At 36.2% G+C, this 23,961-nt stretch overlaps 1 protein-coding gene across 8 annotated transcripts in view; it reads right to left on the bottom strand.

Moving 5' to 3' along the window:
- The window catches only part of HELQ (helicase, POLQ like), a 52,082-nt gene that overhangs the window by 24,009 nt on the left and 4,112 nt on the right, over nucleotides 1-23,961 (bottom strand). For 3 of the 8 annotated variants that reach the window (XR_009052871.1, XM_057729857.1, XM_057729859.1), the window contains exons 3-10: nucleotides 21,735-21,913; nucleotides 20,973-21,173; nucleotides 20,477-20,549; nucleotides 18,437-18,534; nucleotides 17,248-17,346; nucleotides 15,821-15,966; nucleotides 10,298-10,537; nucleotides 173-314 (exon numbers count right to left, since the gene is read on the bottom strand). Coding sequence is in view for 7 of the 8 variants with exons in the window: in XM_057729857.1 (XP_057585840.1) it covers nucleotides 173-314; nucleotides 10,298-10,537; nucleotides 15,821-15,966; nucleotides 17,248-17,346; nucleotides 18,437-18,534; nucleotides 20,477-20,549; nucleotides 20,973-21,173; nucleotides 21,735-21,913 (1,178 nt within the window). In the remaining variant the exon portion in view is untranslated. Of the gene's footprint in view, nucleotides 1-172; nucleotides 315-7,012; nucleotides 7,726-10,297; nucleotides 10,538-15,820; nucleotides 15,967-17,247; nucleotides 17,347-18,423; nucleotides 19,918-20,476; nucleotides 20,550-20,972; nucleotides 21,174-21,734; nucleotides 21,914-23,961 lie in introns of those variants that run through there. The other 5 variants (XM_057729860.1, XM_057729858.1, XM_057729861.1 and 2 more) reach the window with 5 other exon arrangements.

Genomic DNA, 23,961 nt, shown 5'->3' on the forward strand with positions numbered 1-23,961 from the left:
ATATTGAAATACAGAATTATTCAAACTACTCTTTCTAATTCTTAATCATAGGGGAGAAGGAAACATTATTTAAAGCAATATTAATAATTAATTTTTAAAAGATGATCTCATAAAAGGGCTAAATCAAAAACCAAGAAAAGATAATGAACCAACCAACCAACCAGATTATTACCTGTTGCTTGTCTTTTTCTTGCAATATAAGGATACTCTCCCCAATAGAATCTATTCCAGCACGGCCAGCTCTGCCAATCATCTGTTTATATTGATTCCTCTTCAAAAATTCCTTAGCAACATAGGGGGCTCTTAAAATAACTCTATGGAATTGATAAAATTAATTAAAGTGATACTCCATTTATAGCATTAGCATCTATTATTTAAATTCTTCATTTGTTTTTTTAATTTTTAATTTTTTTATTTTTTACAATAAACTGCATATATTTAGAGTGTACAATTTGGCATCCCAATCTCGCAGTTCATTCCCCCCCAACCCTCCCTGCTTTCCCCACCTGGTGTCCATATGTTTGTTCTCTACATCTGTGTCTCTATTTCTGCCTTGCAAACTGGTTGATTTGTACCATTTTTCTATAGTCCACATATATATGTTAATATACGATATTTGTTTTTCTCTTTCTGACTCACTTCACTCTGTATGACAGTCTCTAGGTCCATCCACGTCTCTACAAATGTCCCAGTTTCATTGCTTTTTACACCTGAGTAATATTCCACTGTATATATGTACCACATCTTTCTTATCCATTCATCTGTGGATGGACATTTAAGTTGCTTCCATGTCCTGGCTATTGTAAATAGTGCTGCAACGAACACTGGAGTGCATGTGTCTTTTTGAATTACGGTGTTCTCTGGCTATATGCCCAACAGTGGGATTGCTGGGTCATATGGTAGTTCTATTTTTAGTTTTTCAAGGAACCTCCATACTATTCTCCATAATGGCTGTATCAATTTACATTCCTACCAGCAGAGCAAGAGCGTTCTGTTTTCTCCACACCCTCTCCAGCATTTACTGTTTGTAGATTTTCTGATGATGCTCATTCTAACCAGTGTGAGGTGATACCTCATTGTAGTTTTGATTTGCATTTCTCTAATAATGAGTGATGTTGAGCAGCTTTTCATGTGCCTCTTGGCCATCGTATGTCTTCTTTGGAGAAATGCCTACCTAGTTCTTCTGCCCAATTTTTGATTGGGTTGTTTGTTTTTTTGATATTGAGCTGGATGAACTGTTTATATATTTTGGAGATTAATCCTTTGTCTGTTGATTCGTTTGCAAATATTTTCTCCCACTCTGAGGGTTGTCTTTTCGTCTTGCTTATAGTTTCCTTTGCTGTGCAGAAGCTTTGAAGTTTCATTAGGTCCCACTTATTTATTTTTGTTTTTATTTCCATTACTCTAGGGGGTAGATCAAAAAAGATCTTGCTCTTATTTACGTCGAAGAGTATTCTTCCTATGTTTTCCTCTAGGAGTTTTATAGTGTCTGGCCTTACATTTAGGTCTTTAATCCATTTTGAGTTTATTTTTGTGTATGGTGTTAGGAAGTGTTCTAATTTCATTCTTTTACATTAGCTGTCCAGTTTTCCCAGCACCACTTACTGAAGAGGCTGCCTTTTCTCCATTGTATCCTTGCCTCCTTTGTCATAGATTACTTGACCGTAGTTTATCTCTGGGCTTTCTATCCTGTTCCATTGATCTATATTTCTGTTTTTGTGCCAGTAGCATACTGTCTTGATCACTGTAGCCTTGTAGTATAGCCTGAAGTCAGGAAGCCTGATTCCACCAACTCAGACTTTCCTTCTCAAGATTGCTTTGGCTATTCAGGATCTTTTGCGTTTCCATACAAATTGTAAAATTTCTTGTTCTAGTTCTGTGAAAAATGCCATTGGTAATTTGATTGGGATTGCATTGAATCCGTAAATTGCTTTCAGTAATATAGTCATTTTCACAATGTTGATTCTTCCAATCCAGGAACATGGTATGTCCCTCCACCTGTCTGTGTCATCTTTGATTTCTTTCGTTAGTGTCTTGTAGTATTCTGAGTACAGGTCTTTTACCTCCTTGGTTAGGTTTATTCCCAGGTATTTTATTCTTTTTATTGCAATGGTGAATGGGATTGTTTCCTTAATTTCTCTTTCTGATCTTTCATTGTTAGTGTATAGAAATGCAGGAGATTTCTGTGTGTTAATTTTGTATCCTGCAACTTGACCAAATTCATTGATTAGCTCAAGTAGTTTTCTGGTGGCATCTTTAGGATTTTCTATGTATAGTATCATGTCATCTGCGAACAGTGACAGTTTTACTTCTTTTCCAATTTGGATTCCTTTGATTTCTTTTTCTTCTCTGATTGCTGTGGCAAGGACTTCCAAAACTATGTTGACTAGTAGTGGCAACAGTGGACATCCTTGTCTTGTTCCTGATCTTAGAGGGAATGCTTTCAGTTTTTCACCATTGAGAATGATGTTTGCTGTGGGTTTGTCATATATGGCCTTTATTATGTTGAGGGAGGTTCCCTCTAAGCCCACCTTCTGGAGAGTTTTTATCATCAATGGCTGTTGAATTTTGTCAAAAGCTTTTTCTGCATCGAGATGATCATGTGGTTTTTATCCTTCAATTTGTTAATATGGTGTATCACACTGATTGATTTGCATATATTGAAGAATTCTTGCATTCCAGGAATAAAGCCCACTAGATCATGGTGTATGACCCTTTTAATGTGTTGTTGGATTCTGTTGGCTAGTATTTTGTTGAGGATTTTTGCATCTAAATTCATCAGTGATATTGGTCTGTAATTTTCTTTTTTTGTAATATCTTTGTCTGGTTTTGGTATCAGGCTGATGGTGACTTCATAAAATGAGTTTGGGAGTGTTCCTTCCTCTGCAATTTTTGGAAGAGTTTGAGAAGGATGGGTGTTAGCTCTTCTCTAAATGTTTGATAAAATTCACCTGTGAATCCATCTGGTCCTGGGCTTTTGTTTGTTGGGAGCTTTTTAATCACAGTTTCAATTTCATTATTTGTGATTGGTTTGTTCATATTTTCTATGTCTTCCTGATTCAGTCTTGGAAGGTTATACCTGTCTAAGAATCTGTCCATTTCATCCAGGTTGTCCATTTTATTGGCATATTTGCCTGTAGTAATCTCTTATGGTGCTTTTTACTTCTGCAGTGCCCACTGTAACTTCTCCTGTTTCATTTCTAATTTTATTGATTTGAGTCCTCTCCCTCTTTTTCTTGTTGAGTCTTGGTAGAGGTTTATCGATTTTATTTATCTTCTCAAAGAACCAGCTTTTAGTTTTATTGATTTTTGCTATTGTTTTCTTTGTCTCTATTTCATTTATTTCTGCTCTGATCTTTATGATTTCTCTCTGTCTACTAACTTTGGGTTTTGTTTGCTCATCTTTCTCTAGCTTCTTTAGGGGTAAGGTTAGATTGTTTATTTGGGATGTTTCTCGTTTCTTGAGGTAGGATTGTATTGTTACAAACTTCCCTCTTAGAACTGCCTTTGCTGCATCCCATAGGTTTTGGATCATTGTGTTTTCATTGCCATTTGTCTCTAGGTACTTTTTGATTTCCTCTTTGATTTCTTCAGTAATCTCTTGGTTATTTAGTAGCGTATTGTTTAGCCCCCACGTGCTTGTGTTTTTTACAGTTTTTTTCCTGTAATTGATTTCTAATCTCATAGCAATGTGGTCAGAAAAGATGCCTGATACAATTTCAATTTTCTTGAATTTACCAAGGCTTGATTTATGACCTAAAATGTGATCTATCCTGGAAAATGTTCCATGTGCACTTGAGAAGAACGTGTAATCTGCTGTTTTTGGATGTAATGTCCTATAGATATCTATTAAATCAAGCTGATTTATTGTGTCATTTAAAGCTTGTGTTTCCTTATTAATTTTCTGTGTGGATGACCAGTCCATTGGTGTAAGTGGGGTGTTAAAGTCCCCCACTATGATTGTGTTCCTGTCGATTTCCTCTTTCATACTTGTTAGCATTTGCCTTATGTATTGAGGTGCTCCTATATTGGGTGCACATATATTTATAATTGTTATCTCTTCCTCTTGGATTGATCCCTTGATCTTTATATAGTGTCCTTTCTTGTCTCTTGTAACATTTTTTATTTTAAAGTCTATTTTATCTGATATGAGTATCGCTACTCTAGCTTTCTTTTGATTTCCATTTGCATGGAATATCTTTTTCTATCCCCTCACTTTCAGTCTGTATGTGTCCCCAGGTCTGAAGTGGGTCTCTCGTAGACAGCATATATATGGGTCTTGTTTTTGTATCCATTCAGCCAGTCTGTGTCTTTCGGTTGGTGCATTTAGTCCATTTACATTCAAGGTAATTATCGATATGTATGTTCCTATTGCCATTTTCTTAATTGTTTTGTTTTTGTTTCCATAGGTCCTTTTCTTCTCTTGTGTTTCCCACTTAGAGAAGTTCCTTTAGCATTTGCTGTAGGGCTGGTTTGGTGGTGCTGAATTCTCTTAGCTGTTGCTTGTCTGGAAAGCTTTTGATTTCTCTGTTGAATCTGAATGAGATCCTTGCTGGGCAGAGTATTCTTGGTTGTAGGTTCTTCCCTTTCATCACTTGAAATATATCATGCCACTTATTTCTGGCTTGCAGAGTTTCTGCTGAGAAATCAGCTGTTAACCTTATGGGAGTTCCCTTGTATGTTATTTGTCGTTTTCCCCTTGTTGCTTTTAATAACTTTTCTCAGTCTTTAATCTTTGTCAATTTGACTACTATATGTCTTGGTGTGTTTCTCCTTGGGTTTATCCTGCCTGGGACTCTCTGTGCTTCCTGGACTTGGGTAGCTATTTCCTTTCCCATGTTGGGGAAGTTTTCAACTATAATCTCTTCCAATATTTTCTCGGGTCCTTTCTCTCTCCCTCTTCTCCTTCTGGGACCCCTATAATGCGAATATTGGTGCGTTTAACGTTGTCCCAGAGGTCTCTTGGGCTGTCTTCAGTTCTTTTCATTCTTTTCTCTTTATTCTTTTCTGCATCAGTGATTATCACCATTCTCTCTTCCAGGTCACTTATTCGTCCTTCTGCCTCAGGTAATCTGCTGTTGGTTCCTTCTCGCGTATTTTTCATTTCAGTTATTATGTTGCATATCTCTGTTTGTTTGTTCTTTAATTCTTCTAGGTCTTTGGTAAACTTTTCTTGCAACTTTTTGATCTTTGCATCCAATCTTTTTTCAAAGTCCTGGATCATCTTCACCATCATTATTCTGAATTATTTTTCTGGAAGAGTGCCTATCTCCTCTTCATTTAGTTGTTTTTCTGGTGTTTTATCTTGTCCCTTCATCTGGTACAAAGTCTTTTGCCTTTTCATTTTCTTTGTCTTTCTGTGGCTGTGATTTTCAGTTCCACAAGATGAAATACTGCTGATACTGCTTGATTCTGCTGTCTGCCCTCTTGTGGAGGAAGCTGTCTAGGAGGCTCGTGGGTGCTTCCTGATGGGAGGGACTGATGGTGGGCTGGGCTGGGTGGGCAGAGCTCAGTAAAACTTTAATCCGATTTGGTGGGTGGAGCTCAGTGACACATTAATCTGCTTGTTTGCCAATGAGTGGGGCTGTGTTCCCACCCTGGTGGTCGTTTGGCCTGAGGCGACCCAGCACTGGAGCTTACAGGCTCTTTGGTGTAGCTAATGGTGGACTGTGGAAGGGCTCACACCAATAAGCACTTCTCAGAACCCCTGCTGCCAGTGCCCCTGTCTCCTCGGTGAGCCACAGCTGCCCCCCACCTCTGCAGGCAACCCTCCAACACCAGCAGGTAGGTCTGCTTCAGTCTCCTATGGGGTCACTGCTCCTTCCCGCGGGTCCTGGTGAGCACACTTTTTTGTGTGCCCTCCAAGAATGGAGTCTCCATTTCCCCCAGTCCTGTGGAGGTCCTGCAATCAAATCCCACTGGCTTTCAAATCTGATTCTCTGGGGATTCCTCCTCCCGTTGCTGGACCCCCAGGTTAGGAAGCCTGACGTGGGGCTCAGAACCCTCAGGACTTCTGCAGTATAACTGCTCTCCAGTTTGTGAGTCACCCACCCAGCATTCATGGGATTTGATTTTAACGCGATTGCGCCCCTCCTACCATCTCATTGCGGCTTCTCCTTTGTCTCTGGATGTGGTTTTTTTTTGGTGAGTTCCAGTGTCTTTCTGTCAATGGTTGTTCAGCAGTTAGTTGTAATTCCAGTGCTCTTGCAAGAGGGAGTGAGCACAAATCCTCCTACTCCACCATCTTGATTCTATCTCTTCATTTGATATGTGATATTCAATTTAGTGACATATTAACTCATAATAATAGGTAACTACTATTTACCAGTAATCTGTGACGTCCTAGGCTCTTTATGTACAATTTCTGTAATCTTACAAAACTCTTGGTGATAACAGTTTTATTTATTTATTTTATTTTCCTTACAAAGCATAGACAAGTGGCTTATCGAAATTCACAAAATTAGTAATTACCAGAATCATAATTCAAACTTAAGTCTGCTTATCTGCAAAGCTTATGATCAATCCACTACAGCAATAACCTGAAAATATTTTCACTTTGATATACTCCATAAGTGAAAAATCTGACCATGGGCCACCAACATATGTGTATTTATTTATGAATTTATACTATTGTCAACTATATAAAATTGCAGATTTCAATTGTTTCTGACCTACAAATGTGGTGGTTTCAATCCTGCTTACAGATATAGAAGTCTAGGGGACTTCCCTGGTGGTCCAGTGGTTAGGATTTTGCCTTGCAATGCAGGGGCTGTGGGTTCGATCCCTGGTTGGGGAGCTAAGATCTCACGTGCGTCACAACCAAAAAATCCAAAACATAAAATAGAAGCTATATATATATATATATATATATATACACACACACACACACACACACACATATATATATATTTAACAGACAATAAACTGCACATATTTAGAGTGTACAATTTGGCATCCCAATCTCCCAATTTACTCCCCCCCCCAACCCTCCCCACTTTCCCCACCTGGTGTCTATATGTTTGTTCTCTACATCTGTGTCTCTATTTCTGCCTTGCAAACTGGTTGATTTGTACCATTTTTCTATAGTCTGCATGTATGTGTTAATATACAATATTTGTTTTTCTCTTTTTTACTCACTTCACTCTGTATGACAGTCTCTAGGTCCATCCATGTCTCTACAAATGTCCCAGTTTCATTGCTTTTTACAGCTGAGTAATATTCCATTGTATATATGTACCACATCTTTCTTATCCATTCATCTGTGGATGGACATTTAGGTTGCTTCGATGTCCTGGCTATTGTAAATAGTGCTGCAACGAACACTGGAGTGCATGTGTCTTTTTGAATTATGGTGTTCTCTGGGTATATGTCCAGCAGTGGGATTGCTGGGTCATATGGTAACTCTATTTTTAGTTTTGCAAGAAACCTCCATACTGTTCTCCATAGTGGCTGTATCAATTTACATCCTCACCAACAGTGCAAGAGGGTTCCCTTTTCTCCACACCCTCTCCAGCATTTACTGTTTGTAGATTTTCTGATGATGCTCATTCTAACCAGTGTGAGGTGATACCTCATTGTAGTTTTGATTTGCATTTCTCTAATAATGAGTGATATTGAGCAGCTTTTCATGTGCCTCTTGGCCATCCGTATGTCTTCCTTGGAGAAATGCCTACCTAGTTCTTCTGCCCAATTTTTGATTGGGTTGTTTGTTTTTTTGATATTGAGCTGGATGACAGAAGCAATATTTTAACAAATTCAATAAAGACGTTAAAAATGGTCCACATCAAAAAAAATTAAAAAAAAAAGAAAAGAAAAGAAGTCTATAGCCAACTTCCCATTCAAAGGTGAAAGATAACTTATGTCATTTACCTAAACTATTCAACCAATTCCTTTATTTATAAATCTCAATGGACAGGCAAGATTACCAAATACCTGAAGAAAACTAATGACATAAAAGAAAAACAATGAGAACATATAGAATAAATGTCTGACAGAAGCAGATAATACAGGGAACAAAAAAGAACTTTAAAAAATTCTAATTAGTATCCACAGAAAATTCTGGAGGGTATTATATTCACGATAAGAGAACAGTGTCTTATAAAGAAAGAGCAATAAAAGAAGAGAGTCCCTAGAAATTAAAAAAAAAATTAATTCAACAATTCAAGAGAAGAACTAAATAATGAAGGAAAACAGTTAATGGGATACAGTTAAAAATTGATTTTGTTATATAGAAAGTAAAGGTGAAGAAATTACATAGCGTGTATATATTGAAAAATGTGTAAGAAAAGTTAAGAGAGATGAAAGCTCAATTTAAGAGGCTCCAAATGTCTAACTAAACTTACAAAAGCAGAGAACAGAGATAATGGAAAGAAAGAAATAATACAAGAAATAACTGAAAAAAATTACTTTAAGGTGAAGAAGGCATAGAACTTTACAATGAAAGGATGTACCCAAGGGTTAAGCCCTACGAATAAGAAGTAGCTAAATTGGGATAATTAGGATTGTAGAATTAGATTTCCTGGGTTCAAATCTTGGCTTTGAAACTCATTTTTTGGGCGTGAAGTTGGGGAAGTTACTTAATGACTCAGTGCCTCAGTTTTCCCTTTTATAAAATGTGGATAATGAAATATGACCTTCCTCACAGAGCTGTTGTGAGGCTCTACTAAGTCAATGTATATGAAGCTGTTATGACATGAGGGAGAGAGTGTAATAGCTGCAATTATCATTATACACTATGACACAATGTTGAGGTTAAAGAGAAAAGTCTACAAGCTTCTGGAGAGGGAAAAACAGCAAACCTATGCAAAAACAAAAATGACCAATACTAGTTCCTAAAAGACATGGAAGAATACTACAAAGGCTCCAAAGGAAAAAAAACTGAACCCAGAATTCTATTCCTAGGAAGGTGTTCAAGTGTGAAGTTAAAATAAAGACATCTTCAGCTATGTAGAGATTCAAAAATTTTTATCCCCAATGCAGCATTTAAAAAATAATTACCCAAGGATGGAAAAATAAAAAATGGATCATAGAAGGAAGATATGAGACATAAGAGGCAGTGGTAGGCAAAAAAAAAAAGTATAATTTATAGTTAAGTTTAAATAATTATTGATTATAAGACGAAAGAAAATTAAAAATCTAGAACTAAAATTTTAGGTAACTGCAACAATATATGAAGTAGTATAGAAAAATATACAAATGCTAAGACTCTTGTAATGTTCAGCAGAGGATATACTTACTGATTAATTCTAAAACAACAGAAAAACACATTTGATTACAACTGTTAAAATTTTAAGAGTATCCACTGGAATAAGAGAAATAGAATATATAACTTCCTTTTCTTTATTTCAACAATTGTCTGAAAAAATGGAAAACTTAACAGTGACAGAGTTGAAAACAAAATAGAAAAAGATATATAATACATGACAAAAAAAATGTAGTGCTAGTATTCAAAATAAAATCACTAAATGAGGAAAACAAGGACCTATTCTATTGATAAAAGGTATAATTCAGCAATAAGATATTTGGAGTAAACGTTTATATACCTAAAGTTTTGAAATACAAAGCAAAAACTTTTAAAAGTGTAAAAAGGAGAAGTTGACAACTCCATAATTATAGTTGGAGACTAACATACCTCTCTGAAACTGACAGATAAAAGAATCACAAAGGAAACAGAGGAGCTGATAACATGACTAATAACTGTGATCTGAGATATATAAAACAGCCTACCCAACAGAAAATACATATTTTTTTAAATCTCTTGGATGATTTATAAAAATTGACCATTTATTTGAAAAAAAGTCACAAATTTTAAAGTCACAAATAACAAAGATTGGAAATCAATTGTACAGGCCCACAGCTTTGGTAATAAGTGAAAAGGTAAAAAAGGATTTACTCTTAAAAAAAAGATTCTGGACTCGAAAGTCTTTATGGATGAGTTCTCTAAGGTTTCAAGGAAATCCCTATGTTAAATAAACTCTTTCAGATAAAAAAAGAATGGTTGAAAGCTTGCCAACTGTTTCTACACAACTAGGATAATAAACCCTAACGGCAAAACCAGATAGGAAGAAGACCAAAAAAAGAAGGAATTCTAATATCAAGAAATCTACTAATGGTATTTTTCACAAAGATATTAAAAGAAATAAACCAACCAACCAACTCAGCAAATGCTGAAAAATTTTTTGATAAATTCTCACCCACTACTGAGAAAGAATAAAACAAAACAAAACAAAACAAAAAACTGTTGGCAAGCTAGGAACTGGAAAGTTTTGAGCCTGGCCAACAATGACTTGCATCTTACCTTCGAGCTGGTAGGTTAACACCTGCTGCTAGGGTGGATGTGCAGGTAAAAAGGCAGAGAACTCCTGTGGAGTAGGCCTCCTCCAAGAGCTTCCTTTCATCGCTCGTTAAACCACTATGGTGATAAGCTACTCCAAATGGGATGGTGTGCTTTAAAACAGGACACAGGTTGCCACCGCTGATATTCTTCAAGTTCTTAATCACCTCGAGTTTTTCTTTCTCTTTGTATTTCAGATATTCCCTAGGGAAAAGATCGGTTAGAATCCCTGATCTTACAGTGACAAAGTGCCTAAAATTTTAATTTTAGTAGATGCACGTAAACATTCTCTTTTAAAAATCATATTACTTACTGACGTAAGTACATAAAATGTTCTTAGAATTTTGATTCTGATTTCATTAAGACGCAGTTTCTCTCAACCTTTTTGTGGATCACAGAGCCCTGTGAAAATCTGCTTAACGCTAAGGGGAAAAGCAAACACTCACATAAACACAACACTCTGCGTATAATTTCAGAGGGTTCATGTATTATACCTCCTGAAATTCAATCCTGTACTTCCTATGAATCAGTGAACAGCAGGTTAGACACCTGCTCCAGATGTTACAATTTTTTTTCACAAGAACATACATCTTTAACATGATCTGTTTTAAAGTCTTAAATTTTCTTCTCTGAAGATGAAAACATATATATTATTAAATCATATGAATTATATGTAAAACAGTCTAAACACCAGCATTTTAGAAGCCTCAGTAACATCCTACGTCTCCTTACCTAGAAGCACCTATTATTTTAAATTCCCTTCTAGAAACGAAAGGAAAGAAAAGACTAAGTATGACTAACTACTAACTGACTATATAGCAACAACTTCTGAATACCAATGGGCAACAAATAGTGTCTAAGATATAAATATAATACACATAGCGCTGTGTTGTATTAGCACGTTTCATGGAAAGCATAGAGAGCTCTGGCTGGTGCTACTGCAGAAGGTCAGTAATTTCATAAGAAGCTGAGAAACAGGAGGCAAGGAGACAATGAAGAATTGGGAAGAAAGTGTTCAAGAGTCATCAGTGCAAGAACTAGAAGTGACAGCTGAGTAGCTGAGTGGCAGACTATATGTTACTACTTTCCAGCCAATGTCTGAGGACCAAAAAGGAATGAAGTCTTACAGATAACCACCCTACAATTTTAGAGAAGGGAGACATTATTTGTAACTGATCAGACATGGTTATATGTAGAAGGGTTATGTGGGAGAAATTGAGAGCTGAGCCTTGAAGAACAGGTGTTAGAGAGGCGGCAATGAGGGGGCAGGAAAGTGCACTGTCGGCAGAGGGTAAAGCATGGAAATGGGAAGTTCAGAGCATAAACAAAGAAGACAAGTAGTTCAGTCTGGATGAAGTGCAGGGTGGATACGGAGCAGAAGAAATAAGGATGGAAAAGAAAGTTGAGTCAGATCGTAGCTTGAATTCTAGGCTAAGAAGCACTGTGGTATCATTTTTAGGGAGATTTTTAGGGAAAGTGATATGACCAGAACTTTGGCAGTTGTCAGCATATAGTGTTTAAAAGACATTCTTGACTTAGAAGTCAAAAGTAGTAACAACTATAAAAAGATAATTTTCCTTGAGATTGAGACAATCACTTTGGAAAAATTTTCTTCAGTCTTTGCACTTGAACAGACATACAATCATATTCTAGGTGATTTTATTGTAGCTTCTTCCCTTGAGATTTAAGATTAGGAAGCAAATAATTAAGATGTAAGCTGATATTCCAGGACTCCCAAGAAATTGTTTTAGGAGTTCCCTGGTGGCGCAGCGGTTAAGAACCCACCTGCCAATGCAGGGGGCACCGGTTCAATTTCTGGTCTGGGAGGATCACATATGCCGAGGAGCAACTAAGCCTGTGAGCCACAACTACTGAGCCTGTGCTCTAGAGCCCCTGAGCTGCAACTACTGAAGCCTGTGCGCCTAGAGCCTGTGCTCTGCAACAAGAGAAGCCACTGCAATGAGAAGCCCGCATACCACAACGAAGAGCAGCCCTCACTCTCCGCAACTTGAGAAAGCCCAAGCACAGCAACAAAGACCCAACACAGTCAATAAATAAATAAATTCATTTTAAAACAAAATTAAAAAAAATAATAAATTGTGCTGTAAAGGCACTGCTAAGATCAGAAACCATTTAGCCCCAGACTTTACTTTGTCTATTATGTAAATTACAGAATAATACAAAAAAGTATGCTCTAAATATGACATTTTAGTCAACAGCCACCAAAAGAGGGGGCTAAACCATACTCAGAACATTCACCCTATGAAAGCAGCAAGTAATACTGAAAACGTATTTTAGAGGACATTTTGCTTCAGAAAGAGTCCCACCTCTTTAAGAAAGTATCAAGTGTCCATTATAATTCATTAACTAAGGGTTCTGGAGATCCAAATTTTTAAGCATCTCAATATTAAACATTTAAAAATATTATCGAGGTGCAAGGGGGCGTAGCCAAGATGGCCACGCGCATGAGCTTCTCATCCTGGTAGCGAACAGACTAGGGCCTAGAGCCCGTGCTCCACAACAAAAGAAGCCACCACAATGAGAAGCCCTCGCACAACAAAGAGTAGCCCCCGCTCGCCACAACTAGAGAAAGTCCACGCAGCAATGAAGACCCAACGCAGCCAATAAATGAATAAATAAAAAAGAAAGTAAATCCAATATGCTCAGGTCTTTAGGATAGTTTTCTGCTTTAAGTGCTGACAAAACCCAAAAAGTACTAGCTTAAGGAGGTGGGGGCTTCTCTTAATTTCCCACATCAGATGAAATGTTCTTGTTTGTGACTTACTAGAAGAAACAGGTGACAGTCACCGTTTTATTTTGGTTTTCACATATTACACTGTCCCTTTTTGTTTCACCCAGGAGAATATTTGGTCTTTGCTGCCCTGGACCACTGAGCATGTCCTATTTGAATATCCTGGTTCCTCATCTGTTTAGGTGTAAAGAAAATACTCATTGATTCTGGAAGCTCAGTAACCCAGAGGAAGGCAAAATACACTTGTGACCCAAGACCACTGAGGGTTAGTTAACATGGAAAGTCCTCAGCCAGCGCCTGCCACACAGTGAGAACTCGGCTTGGCAGCTACCTCTAGTTCCACAGTTGTTACCATCACCACCATCTTCATCACTGTCATACGCTCAGCACCTCCCTCAGATGTCTGAGCATTTTTAGGATCTGAGGAGCAGAGCAGGGAGTGACTGAAGAAGGAGGTTGTGGGCTTCCTAGGTTGCACAGTGGTTAAGAATCCGCCTGCCAGTGCAGGGGACATGGGTTTGATCCCTGCTCCAGGAAGATCCCACATGCCACGGAGCAACTAAGCCTGTGTGCCACAACTATTGAGCCTGTGCTTTAGAGCCCGTGCGTCACAACTATTGAGCCCATGTGCTGCAGTGACTGAAGCCCACGCACCTAGAGCCCGTGCTCCACAACAAGAGGAGCCACGGCTATGAGGAGCCCGCGCACCACAGCGAAGAGGAGCCCCCACTCATTGCAACTAAAGGAAAGCCCGCACACAGCAAAAAAGACCCAACACAGCCAATTAAATAAATAAATAAATATATTTAAAAAAAAAAAAAAGGAGGAGGTTGTGGCGAATTTAGAAGCAGCATTTTACTGGGGCCTGTGCCCCATGCTCTACCTTCACTCCCCACTATCCCCCTCCCCAAGTAATCACTGGTGTGAACTCAAACTGCTGTTTGCTATGATCTCAAGTTGCAGACAGTAAATGCTGACAGTCCTAACCCTGCAGTCAGGCAATATGATAAAGATAAAAGCCTGCATCTATTACCCACTATGGAAATAAAATCAATTTCATTTCGTGTATCATCTAGTGAAATTTAGCCTAATTTTTTGTCACATAAAAAAAAATTTAGGCATGAGATCTTAGACCACAGGGAAATAAGTTTAATACTATTAATTTTTAATTTAATGAAATACAAAGGATATCATCTAGAATGGAAATGGTACAGATTTGTTATTCTATTGATTCTTAGCGTTCATGATCTCCCTAGTTTTAGAAGGAAGAGGAACATTTATTTTTAGGACAAATCACAATAGGATAGCACTGTATAAAATGTAGCTACTAGTCCATCTGTGTATTTACATGTAAATATAAACGTATACAAATTTTATGGCCACCTGTGGCTAGCACTTACCATACTGGAAATTTCCATCGTCAGAGAAAACTTTATTTGACAAGACTGGTCTATCTTATAACTGAACTGTGTTAGAAAACTGTTCTATTATTTCTCCAATTAATTTTGAAGAACACTAATAAAGCATGGAGAACAACAGTATTCAAAACACAAAAACAAAAGAACAAACAAACAAACAAAAATGTTATCAACACAAAAACAAAAGAACAAACAGACAAACAAATAAAAATGTTATCAACACAAACTATTATCACCCAAAAGCAAAATAAGTCTATAAGGATATAACTTGACTAATAATAAACCTCACATCTCCCAAATATTTATCTCTAAATTTCCCCATCACTCAGTTAGTACTACATTACCTTATTCTAAGAAAACAAATGATTTACTGAGAATATCTCAATGATAATTTAATTCCTTAGGTTTTTGTAACCTACATCATCACTGTAAAGGCAGACTCTACTACTGAAATGGGAAACCCTTGACTTTATCCCAAACATCTGCATCTTTGTGCTAGTCAATGAATTTAACTCTATATTAGATCAATCCATGACAACAGGATTGGGAGGGGAGGTGGAGGATGGCTAGATTAGAATCCATAGTACTGGCATGTGAATACCGACATAGCAGAGACTCAGAGGCCAAAAAGAAGTCTGAAAAATATGATAAAACTATACATGGGACAAAAAGGTACAGAAAAAAACTAAACTGTTCATACTTAAGATCACTTTATATTTCTCTCTATGACATAACAGAGCCAATAATAAAATTTTATGGTATAAAATTACAAACCAATACATTTCTTAATTATTTAGGAAATTCAATTCAAATGTCCACACAGCCTAAGTGTGAAGTTTACTAAGAAAACAGAGGCAACAGTATTTAATTAAAGAGAAAGTTAAGCTGAAGATATGATTCATCCCCACAGTGATTAGTCCTCTGATCATGTAGGCCAGTAGTTGACCTTGGCTGTAGTTGGACTTTGCTTGGGAGCTTTACAAAATACTGGTGCCTGGGTCCCACCCAAATACATTCTGATTTGTCTTGGATGTAGCTTGGACACTGAGATTTTTAAAAGACCCCAAAATGATTCACTATGCAGCCAAGCCATTATGTGAGTCAGCATTCTCTTACATGCGCCTTAGAATTTTTCTCTGGCCATTTCACATATGTGAATATCACAGCTTAACTTTCTTCAAGGTCAGGGACTTTAGCATGAGTATAACAACGTATAATGTTCTGCAAGACGTAATTAGTGCTTGTTGAATAAACAGAACACATGGCATGTAAATCATAATAAAAATAAAACAGAATATTTTTAAAAGAGTAACATACTTGCTTAAAAGTTTGCATATCATTTCTGCTACGTTTTCACAGTTCTTCTTAGTGGGACAAAAAACTAAGCAGGAATAATTGGGAATAACTTCTGTCACCAGTGCTACCAAGTGATCAGGATCCATCTTTCTCAGAGAATCAGAATACTGCACAAGATGTAGGAACAAGGTAGTTAGCAACCACGAAAGCCTTTCACCTTACCAGTGTGCTTCGAAAGGTAAGTAAACCAACCATAATTTTGAACTTCTCATTTAATAAATATGATCATTTAAAAGAAAAGATACAACCTATATTAAACAGCAAAATGTTAAGTCCCATTTTTCTCTTCGGTTATTAGGATTCCGTTAGGTGTATTTAATTTTAAATAAAGGAAGTAAAAATAGTTAATGTTATTAATAACCCCACTGCAAGCCCATCTCCACCAAAGCAGAAAAAGTCCACAGAGAGAAGCAAAGATTGACCCTAATAATAGTCAAAGAACTGCACAAATAAGCTAAACCTCTTGCTATTACTAACAGTTTTCAAAAACATAGGTTTAATCATACTATAAGACATATTTTCAGAAATAAAAAACATATTTATCAAGCAGACACAAAGAACTCAAAGAACATGAAGAAAAATGTGAAGTTATTTAAAATTTCCTCACTTCTTTTGACTTTACTGAAAACGAAGATACAAATTTAGAATACTATACCTTTACAGAAATCTAAAACTGTTGTAAAATCCCTTTCTCCTCTTTTTAATGTCCTTCATATAAATCATAGAACATTAACATGTTATACATTAACATTTTCGTACACCAATATCTCAGCTATACAGCCCACAAATATTTCTTCTTGTTTTGCTGTGGTTGCTGAATCAATAAACATTTACAGGCGAGGTCTCCAAACTTTCTTGGTTCCTGGAGCCCCAAGGTCAAAAGAAATACCTAACAGTCTTGGTCATTAGGTAGTTAGGTCCAAACAACTTAATAAGTATGCACTTCTTCACAAATTAGTAGCCATCTAAATAAATAATACACATCAACTGAATTAAAAAATTTTTATTTCATTCTGAAATAACCATCAGAGCCCACTAATGGGATGTGCACACAACTGGGCCCTGCAGTCTTTCAAACCTTGGAAATCCTCATTTCCTGTTCCACATTGATTTTCACATGGTATTTACTTACAGTTAAGTACAAAAACAACCCCCAACTTCACAAAGACACAATGTCATAGAAAGGAATGTAGTGTGATCTAATGTTGACATTGGAAACTGCCTATCTTGAACCAGTAGTTTGTATCGTGTCCAAGAGATGTCAAACATCAGCTGTTTCTCTGAAACATCTAAACTACCCCGTGGTACCCATGCGACTGTTTTGTGGTGCCCCAGGAAAACTCGGCACCAAGTCTGGGAACCTTACCTTCAGGGATTATCAAGGTTACCTTATAATTAAGGAGACGTGAAAAAGTCATGCCATTCTCAGCTTTGCTGTCAACCTCATATATTGCATTGTTTATTTTCAGATATTCTTTTAATTCAACCTTGAATTAAAAGGACATTTGCAATTAATATCACATATAAATTCCTTTTTCCAGAGTTTCAAATTTTTTAAAATATGTTGTAAAAAAAGGAAAGATATACAAAAATACTAGCTTTTCTAAGGTATGTATAATGCTTCAACTTAAAAGTTCTTTCCCATTTAAGTTTCTTTTTCCCTTTAAATCTAAACAGGAATTAATATCCTTGAAGAAATATTTTTGAATTGAATAGCCACGTATCTAAAAGAAAATCATATATTTGTACTTGTAACAACAGGGAGTACAAATGAGTCAAGTATTCACACTCTATCTTTTATTAAGGAGTTATTTGTGGTATTCCTCAAGATTTAAAGCTTTATTAGTCATCAGTTTTAATCTAAAAACAATCAAGTTATTAATTTAAGTATTTGCAGACAAAAGTCTGTAAATAGAGCTCACTGAATTTTTAAAAGAACAGCATCTATTTTGACAATTGAGGTCAGAAAATCCCTCTTGAAAATTCTCACACTTGGTGCAAATGTAAAAACACCAAATTTCAAATTAAAATTTGGTGATTCTAAAATATTATTTTCTGAAAACCTATTTAGACAGAAACTGCAAACAGAGTATAGGTATGTTATAAGCTACTTTCAAATAACCATGAATTACATTTATTTACTTTCTTCAAGTCTTTTGGGAATACTGTTATCGGGGAGTTTAAATTTAGATCCATGTGAGGTCTTAACTTACTTAAAAAAGCATTTAAAACTACCAAAGCATAACTATTTGAAAATATTTTCACTGAATGAAAAAATTTACCTGATAGAATATAAAGTGGAAAAGCAGAATGGGTCTGAAAAATTTCATTCAACAAATATTCACTGAAGGCCCATGGTCCAGGTACTGCTCCAGGTGCTGCACATACAGTACTGACCCATGCCAAGATCCCTGACCCCAGAGAGTTTACATTCTCTACACACAAACTTGTTATCATTTAGCCACGGTGAGTGGCATTATGTTCCTTCATTACTCTTAGAATTTTTATACAGTACATTTGCTACCTTTCTTCCTAAATAGAAGATGATACATAACAAATCAAACCTTAGGTACATACTGGTCTAAATTGACTGGTATAATATTCTGCTTGCAGGAACTCTTGCAGGTCTTCAACATTATTTAATGTTGCACTCATACCAATAATTTGAGTTGTTTCTAAAAAAAAAAAAAAATCCAAAGTATTGAGGAAAATGTGTTGTTTAGTATATCATAACAGTAATTTTAGCAACCTTTTAGTGTTCTTAATTCTCCCCGAGTGATCTGGGAAAAAGGGGGAAAGTAAGAAAAATACAAACACAGTTGACCCTTGAACAACACGAGGGTTAGGGGCACCAACCCTCTTTGCAGTCGAAAATTCATGTAAAACTTATAGTCTGTCCTCCATATCCTCAATTCTGCATCCCTGGATTCAACCAACCACAGATCATGTGGTGCTATGGTACTTACTCTTGAAAAAAATCCACCTAGAAGTGGACCCAAGGTGTTGTTCAATGGTCAACTGTACAATACCAGAGTATTAATCTGGCAGATGATATTACTCAGAAGAGAGGTATAAACTGGTAACACAGATTGGGAGCTTTCAGAACACAAGAAGCCCTTGAAATCACGAGTATGGATGAGAAATAGCAGAAATGTATGAAGTCGGAAACGAGAACAGTCTAAGATGAATCTGTGGTCACACCAATGCACACGATGAATACACGTAGAACGCAGTGTCACAAAGGAGAACAAAAGGAGAAACTAAAGAGATTCCTTTCATTCAAATATTTATTAAGTATAGAGCACTGGTGACAGAAAGACAAATAAGTATATAGCAGTAGCAAACACATGTCCACTATGTGCAGGTACTATGTGAGATGCTTTACAAAGACTGACTCATGCCATCTTCACAGCAGTTCAGTGAGGAAGGTTCTGTTACTATCATCCATTTTTGATGCATAAGGAAAAAGAGGCACAGTTACTATAACTTGCCCAAGTGAGCCAGGATTTGAATCCAGCTCCAAAAACTGCCCTTAGCCATTATGTTATGCTCTCTCTCTCGTTGCTAACACATGATCAGCCTTACAGAGAGATAGTGGGGAAACTACGATAGAATGGTGTCTCGGCACCCAAAGGAAAAAACAATGATAGATAATCAAATGCTGAAGAGAAATTAAGACAAGGACAGTCAGTGTGCACTGGATTTGACAAGTAGATAACCATTTCCCCCTCTTCCTCTGCTTTATATTTCTCCATAGAATTTGTCACCATCTGACACACCATATGTTTCCTCAATTATCTGCTTATTATCTGTTCACTTTCACTAAAATATAGATTTGGTAAAGGCAGGGACTGTTTTATTCACTGCTGTAACCCTAGGACTTAAAATAGGGCCTGACGTGCAGTGGGTACTCAAAACAAAAATATTTTTAATAAATGCTTATAAAGTGCTAAAACCTGACTAAATATCATTGTCGTCAACATTTTTTAAATAATTCTTAAGATTTGACCTTTATGACTAATAATTTTCCATATACAAACTATTACAATATATAACTAATAAGCTACTGCAACAGTATACCAAAAAATAATAGAGAAGATATTTAGAATATTTCATATACATTTAAAGACTATCTGATGTTGCAAAATAGCTCCTTAAAGTGTCTATTTCCATACCATGTTTTATTGGTATGATCATCAGATCATTGGTGGCAGCAGCAGGAAACCCTTACTGTGCTACATGCTAGGTGTGGCTGAATGCGTCCGTCAAGTGTTAAGCCATATAATCCTCACAACAACCCCATCCAGTTGGTAGCATTATTATCCCCATTTGACAGATAAAAAAAGAGAGGTTGAGTCACATGCCTAAGCACACATAGCTAGTAAGTGGAGGATACCGAGAGAGATGTCCTCAAATGTTAACTTCATTTATCTTCACAATTCTACTCACTCATCTGTTCCTCCAATTAAAATTTATAAGCTTACTTTAGAAATAAAAAACTAAGGCAGAAAGCTTAAGTACCTTACTCTAGATTACATAATCTAGTGATAGAATTAAGTCTTTTATAGGTCTCCTGATTATAAATCAATTAGTGGCCACATTTGAAAAAATACTTACTGCTAGTGTAGAGGATTTTTGCTAGAGTCATTTCCAGTATAGCCCCACGGCTTCCTTCACCAATCATGTGCAACTTTGAGAATTAAAAAAAAGGGGGGGGGGAGTAAATCTGCATATAATACCTATATAAAATAAGCATATATTTGATAAAATGAAGAAGCAATCTTTGCTTTATAACTCAGGCATTTTAGTTACGGCAACTAGACTACACATACATTATTTCACTGGTATTTTAAGTTTGTCCCCAGGACAACATCCTGGCATCTGGAATTCATAAGTACTATTATAAAACCAAACATATATACATATATTCACTCTTCAAGAAATACTTGATGCAAAACTGAATTTAAGATTACCAAGCATGAAATGTATTCATTTATATTATCTGTATATTAAAATAAAGTACATATTCTCATAAAGATATCAAGCAGAGCCACATAATAATAAATGTTAGTATAATAAAAATGTTGATAAATTAACAAATGTAGTAACCAACCTCATCTACAACAACCAGACCGAGACTGCTAATCCTTCCAGTTTCAATCAAGGAGTTCACCAGACTATGTCCTTTTTCAATTGTGGCAATATATAGTGATTTCTTCTCCCTTCTTTTAATTGGAGGAAATTTTCCTTTGCTTCCAGCGTATTCTTCAACAAAGAATCCCAGTTCTATACCAAAACTTGACAAACCTGAAATCTAGAATATTAGTTAAAATAAACAAAAAAAATCAGATAAATAAGAACTCTATTAAGTGTTCACAGGGATTTAAAAAATCTAAAATAGTGTTTAATACCAATCAATGGTAACAAGGTCACAGATAATACATATATATGAAATGTCATAATTAATGTATTGATCTTTGCAAATTAACGCCACTTTTAAATTACATAATAAATGTAAAAATCAATTTTAACTGTCTCCTCTGATGTTAAAAAACATCAGAACTCATTTTGATAAAATAATTGGTTAGTTTCTGCTTAAAAAAGCAGGCTAAATTATCAATACAACATGTAAAATGAACTTTAATCCACAAGTTTAGAAAAAAATAAAACCCCTTCTTGAAACAGATAATTAGTATTAGAAGAGATTTTCGGTTAAGTACTCCACACTTCATTTGCACATCCTAAAAATAGTAATTCCCCATCATTAAAGATGTATGTCTTCTCAGTCAGTAAAAAGTTGTTATATTTCTGTTAGTTTCTATATCTGAATGTTAAAATAACATTAGCAAATACCACTTATTAAAAAAAATCACACCTTTTCTTGAACAATTGCCACATATGGTAGGATCATTAAAACATCTTTTCGCCGGCAAAGCAGTTCTTGTAGCATTAAAATCTCAGCCACGAGGGTTTTACCACCACTTGTTGGCAAGGAATATATTAAGTTTTTTCTTTCTTGCATAGAATTCAATGTTAAGCAAGTATGTTGCCATTCTGTGAAATTGAGGGAAAAAGAAAAAAAGGCTCATTTCCTCCTTCTAAAATCTCAAAGTTTTCTAAGAAGAAAAAAATCAAGGCCTGGGGTGGGCAACTAGCCCACCTATTTGCCAGCTGCAGACTGAGGTCTAAGATTCTACAGGGCAGGCAGTGCCTGCTGGACAAGAGGTATCACTTGGGACATCAGAAGGGTTAACAAACACTTCAAAGATCTGTGTGAATTCTAAGGCCTTCCTCTTTATGTTCTGCAAGGACACTGTGCAAGCTTCCCTTCCGCATTCACCCAAACACCATCTTAGAGAGAAATAGGGGAAGGAGGAAAAAAATGTATGAGGTTTTATACAAACTAAGAAAGACCATTCAACCAGCTCTCATGGGGAGCTGAAGTTTGAATGGCCTGAATACCATTTTAAACTGATGAGACTGTTTAAACCATAAAGACCAGCATTGTTAACTAGGACATCTAGGATTTCCACAACTTAGCAAGGTGGAATTCATGAAAAGGATCACATCAGATCCAAAAAATAATGTGAAAACTAGTATAATTACTCTGTAGGAAAATTTGACAATGTGGATCATCAAAAGTCTTCAAAATATACATCATTTTCATCCCTAGAAAAACAGGCAAAAGATATGACATTTCACAGCAGGAAGAAATGCAAATGGCTAATAAATACATGAAAAGATGCTCTACTGTTACCTATTAGGTTGGCAAAATAAACAAACAAATAAAAAATATTAAACAACTACCAAAAAAAAAGCCCCCCACACATAAAATACAGTTGACTGGAGTGGGCACAACCAGGCATTTTTGTGTGTGGTTGATGAAAGCATAAACTGCTACAATCTTTTTGGAAAGCAATCTAGCAGCACCAGAAATAAAATTGCAGGGATTTCCCTGGTGGTGCGGTGGTTAAGAATCCGCCTGCCAATGCAGGGGACACGGGTTCGAGCCCTGGTACGGGAAGATCCTACATCCCTCAGAGCAACTAAGCCCGCGCGCCACAACTACTGAGCCCATGTGCTGCAACTACTGAAGCCCTCACGCCTAGAGCCTGTGCTCTGCAAACCACCAAAATGAGAAGCCCGTGCAACGCAATGAAGAGTAGCCCCTGCTCGCCACAACTAGAGAGAGCCTGTGTGCAGCAATGAAGACCCAACGAAGCCAAAAACTAAAAATAAAAAATAAAACTGCACACAGTCTTTGATTTAGCAGTATTGCTTGTAGAACTCCACACCAAGAACTCTACAGCAAGGGCATATAAATAGGTTATGTGTAAGATGTTCACCATAGCATTGTTTATATATGAGAAAGAGCCATCAAGGGGTAAAGAATGAATTATTGCACAATCATACAGTGTAATTCTTTGCAGCCTGAAATATTTGCAAATGACTATGTATTACTTTAAAAGTATTTCAATATTTTACAGCAAAGGAAAATACAGACATTATTTTGTAATAACTTTAGTTTTTATCTTTTGGCTGTACTGATCTTAGTTCCCTAACCAGGGATCAAACTTGTGGCCCCTGCAGTGGAAGTGTGAAGTCCTAACCACTGGACTGACAAGGAAATCCCCTGTAATAACTTTAAATGAAGTATAATCTATAAAAATACTGAATTACTATGTTGTACACTTGAAACTAGTATTGTAAATCAACTATGCTTCAATAAATTTTTTTCAAAAATATTTAAATAAATTGAATATTTAATTCTTAAATATTAAAAAATACTTCAGACTAGTATCACCCATTAATTATCAAACTGCAGATGTCTGTGTAAAAATACAACTTGATCATATCTACATTTTATCCAACTTGGAGTTTTAAAGTATAAAATGACCAAAATAACGAACATTTAGGAATAACATCTTCACACACCAAAGAAAAAAAAATTACATTAACTTAGTTCCCAACATTTCTATAAAACACATTAAGCATGTAATTTTATGCTTAAAAGGCAAAAATAACAGTATAAGGTTGAAGTTCTCTAGCTCAGTGGCTCTCAAACTTTCCACACATCAGAATCACCTGGAGGGCTTACTAAA

Source organism: Hippopotamus amphibius, chromosome 3 (genome assembly GCF_030028045.1).
Source record: "Hippopotamus amphibius kiboko isolate mHipAmp2 chromosome 3, mHipAmp2.hap2, whole genome shotgun sequence".
NCBI lineage: Eukaryota > Metazoa > Chordata > Mammalia > Artiodactyla > Hippopotamidae > Hippopotamus > Hippopotamus amphibius.